This window comes from Zea mays, chromosome 2, assembly GCF_902167145.1.
Source record: "Zea mays cultivar B73 chromosome 2, Zm-B73-REFERENCE-NAM-5.0, whole genome shotgun sequence".
Lineage (NCBI taxonomy): Eukaryota > Viridiplantae > Streptophyta > Magnoliopsida > Poales > Poaceae > Zea > Zea mays.
Window position 1 is genome coordinate 106,785,932 of NC_050097.1, and position 3,733 is coordinate 106,789,664.

The following is a 3,733-nucleotide window of genomic DNA, read 5'->3' on the forward strand; positions in this document are numbered from 1 at the left end:
GGCGAAGCTTACAGTAGCAAGAACACACAGCGAGGCCTCAACGTCGGTGAGAGAGCGGGCGTGGGGCGGCGGTGAACGACGACGGTTCTCCCTTAGTGTGCGCGCAACGTGGAACTAGGGGGCGAGAGCTCTGCGAGTGCGAGAGTGAGGGCGAGGGAGAGCGAGTGGAGCACTAGGGTTCAAATGGCCGAGCGTGGGGGTGGTTCCGAGCTCGATGAGCGACATGGGAACGACCTCCTCCGCGTGCGCGCGGTCCGTGCAGGCAGGCGGTTGAAGGAGGGGAGGGTGAAACTGCCAGGTGGGGTTTAGGGTCAGGGGCCGGCACGGGGCGTGCAAAACGGATGGGGAAAAGAGCGGCGATAGGTGGGGTCCACAGTGCATATATAGAGTGCGAGCGCGCGGGGGCGGACGACAGCGTCGACAGGGCAGGCCCGCAGGGCAGCAAGAGGGAGAGAGCGCACGAGGCGTAGACGGAGATGGGCCGGGGTGGGTCGAAAGGCTGGCTGGGCGGTGGTTCTACGCCTCTTTTCCTTTTTCTTTTATTTTTAATATTTTATCTATTTTCTATTTGTTTTTAGTCTTTAGATTCAAATTCAAATGTGTTTCACAAGTTTGATTAAATACACACCAAAGCGATGTATCAGACAAAAATGTATGTTCCAGTATGATGCAACAACCATAGTTCTTTGGGATTTTATCTACTAGAATATATTTACATCTCCAAAGAAAAATAATAACTCGCCTTCCAAGGAAAATGAAAAAGGGGACTAAGAGAGGAGAGAAGAGAGGAGTAACGTCTGAATTTTGTGGATAACAACAAATAAATTTTAAACCCCCAAATTCAGGATGTTACAGAAAGGGTCAGTCGGTATTTCTCTGTAGTGACTGATAGTTCGTTGCTACAAATAGTTATACCGAGTGCAAGTAAGTCGATGTATTAGTCAGATTGTGGTATAGTGTCTGTTCCTATATCTAAAAAAGATTTATAGTGGAAATTAAAATAATACCCACTCTATGTTAAAGGACATATATAACTTATTTTGGACCTTTTAGAACCGACGGACCTTTGCCATCAGATATAAACCCTAAACCGTCAGACATATATTATGTTCGATGGTGAATTTTTTTCATTTTACTGTTGTTATATAACTTGTTTCGTTGGTTCCTACATTAGTTAATTTAATGATTAATTATTAGACATTGAGATAATAGGCAAACAGACATTGATTTTTGTGGGCATGCATGTCTTAATAGCTTTGTGGTCGGTTTCCTTGTTACTACAGTGTGTCAAGGGTGTCTGATTCGGTTCGAGTTCCTTGTACGTTCTGTTATTTGCCAGAATATTACTAATAATTCTTTAGTTAACGTCGATGTTACGCGCTGGAACATATATTAAATTATTAATCCGTCTTGTCAATTCCACACAACGTTAGGATTATTACTTTTGTATTTCTAGCTGATTATAATGTGGGTCACTTTCAGCAAATACCATACGTTCTGTGCAGCAAGAATGAACAAGAATATATATAATGGGTAGTCAACTTGGCCTACACTCACAGCATTGAAAATGACCACTCCATCAAAGATGTAAGTGCTATATAAACACAACGCTCCCCTCCTCACTTCCACACACAGCATCATCCATTGTAAAGAGCAACCACCAAGAAATTAAAACAAACTCACCAGCATCATAGATCATGGTCAGCTCCAAGGCTTTCCTCCTCCTCTTTGTCGTCCTTATTGGCTGCGCCTGCAGCTTCCCTAGTCCTGTCCTAGCGCGGCTCGTGAGCTGAGCAACGATGCAGCCATGGCCGAGAGGCATGAGAGGTGGATGGCGGAGTATGACCGCGTCTACAAGGACGCAGCCGAGAAGGCACGGCGCTTCGAGGTGTTCAAGGATAACTTCGCATTCGTCGAGTCGTTCAACGCCGATAAGAAGAACAAGTTCTGGCTTGGCGTGAACCAGTTCGCCGACCTGACTACCGAAGAGTTCAAAGCAAACAAAGGCTTCAAACCGATCTCAGCAGAAGAGGTCCCCACGACTGGATTCAAGTACGAGAACTTAAGCGTTAGCGCGCTTCCCACGGCCGTCGATTGGAGGACCAAGGGAGCTGTCACACCCATCAAGAACCAAGGCCAGTGTGGTATGTGCATTCATATTTTATGGTCATACTTGAAAGCCATACTTCTTATAATGACATGAACAGTTAATGACACCAATATATAACCGCAGGTTGCTGCTGGGCGTTCTCGGCCATAGCTGCCATGGAGGGCATCGTGAAGCTGAGCACCGGCAACCTCGTCTCACTCTCAGAGCAAGAACCGGTGGACTGTGACACCCACAACATGGACGAGGGCTGCGAGGGGGGCTGGATGGACAATGCCTTCGAGTTCGTCATCAAGAACGGAGGCCTGGCCACCGAGTCCAGCTACCCGTACAAGGTCGTGGACGGCAAGTGCAAGGGCGGGTCAAAGAGCGCCGCGACGATCAAAGGCCATGAGGACGTGCCGCCCAACAACGAGGCCGCGCTCATGAAGGTCGTGGCCAGTCAGCCTGTGTCGGTCGCCGTCGATGCAAGCGACAGGACTTTCATGCTTTACTCCGGCGGTGTGATGACCGGCTCCTGCGGCACTCAACTAGACCATGGCATCGCTGCGATCGGCTATGGCGTGGAGAGTGACGACACAAAGTATTGGATTCTGAAGAACTCGTGGGGCACCACCTGGGGAGAGAAGGGGTTCCTACGGATGGAGAAGGACATTTCTGACAAGCGAGGGATGTGCGACCTTGCCATGAAACCTTCCTACCCCACCGAATAGAAAACCAAGAGTTCTTTTGCTTCCAAAAGTAAAACATCATCAGCTTGCTCGTATTAAATTCACAATATGTTCTTTGTCTTGTACATCTTATAATATAGACTAGAACTTTGTTCTATTATCTTAAAAATGTATTTGTACATCATGCATGTGTAACTTTTATTATGTTTATGTAAATATATTGGATGTTTGAAATAGTAACTTAAAGCTCTTTATAGAGTACCTTGAAGCCAAGAGGTAAATAATCACATCACATTATTCTCATAAAAAAATGTCCAGACCATTGCATACATGTGAATCTGTGAGACCACATCTTTCTATTTTAAATACATGCGAAACAATATATTAATCATGGTTGTTTGTAATTTTTATGGAGGGTTCTACATTTCCTCGTACGTATTTTCACTGATTGAACTAGATATTTTCACTGCTTGAACTAATGTTATGCTAAAAGCTAAACAGTTGGTCATCCTCTCTTTAGCATTTAATCGGTTTACACAAGCGTTTAAACAGACAAAAAACGGTTTATACAGTATTAAATGGATTAAACGGCATAAACAGACTAAACGGTTAGCTATTGGCTTGAACTAGATATTCATCGGGAGTCACTAAATAATTAGTTAATTTTTAAGCAGGGAAGAGCCATTTCTAATTTGAAACTGCCATCTTTGTCCATAATGATGCAGCAGAACTATTATTTTTCCCTAAAAACATCCTCTCATTGGTACGCTGTTACACCCGGATTTAAGGACAAATCCTGATACATCTCATACGTGCACCAGGATCAAGTTACGTATATATGATGACTTATATATAAACCATTGTCCCAAATTAAACTTTATTGTATAAATAAAATATCTTTACAAAAATAACTAAATTAAAGAAGCTAAATTATGATAACGACGACGACGATCCC

The 3,733-nt window shown here is 44.3% G+C and overlaps 1 protein-coding gene across 1 annotated transcript; it reads left to right on the plus strand.

The window, feature by feature from the left end:
• The first annotated feature begins 1,777 nt into the window (after nucleotides 1-1,777).
• On the plus strand, nucleotides 1,778-2,820 carry LOC103646791 (senescence-specific cysteine protease SAG39). Its single transcript, XM_008671450.3, has 2 exons — nucleotides 1,778-2,144; nucleotides 2,234-2,820. The coding sequence occupies exons 1-2, from the start codon at nucleotides 1,808-1,810 to the stop codon at nucleotides 2,818-2,820; spliced, it is 924 nt and encodes a 307-aa protein (XP_008669672.3). The 5' UTR covers nucleotides 1,778-1,807.
• The last annotated feature ends 913 nt before the right edge of the window (nucleotides 2,821-3,733 follow it).

Excerpts from the sequence above, each read along its gene's own strand:
- LOC103646791 (XM_008671450.3), top strand. The coding sequence starts at position 1,808 with ATGGCCGAGAGGCATGAGAGGTGGATGGCGGAGTATGACCGCGTCTAC. Across the intron at positions 2,145-2,233 it reads CAAGAACCAAGGCCAGTGTG|GTTGCTGCTGGGCGTTCTCG; the intron begins GTATGTGCATTC and ends ATATAACCGCAG.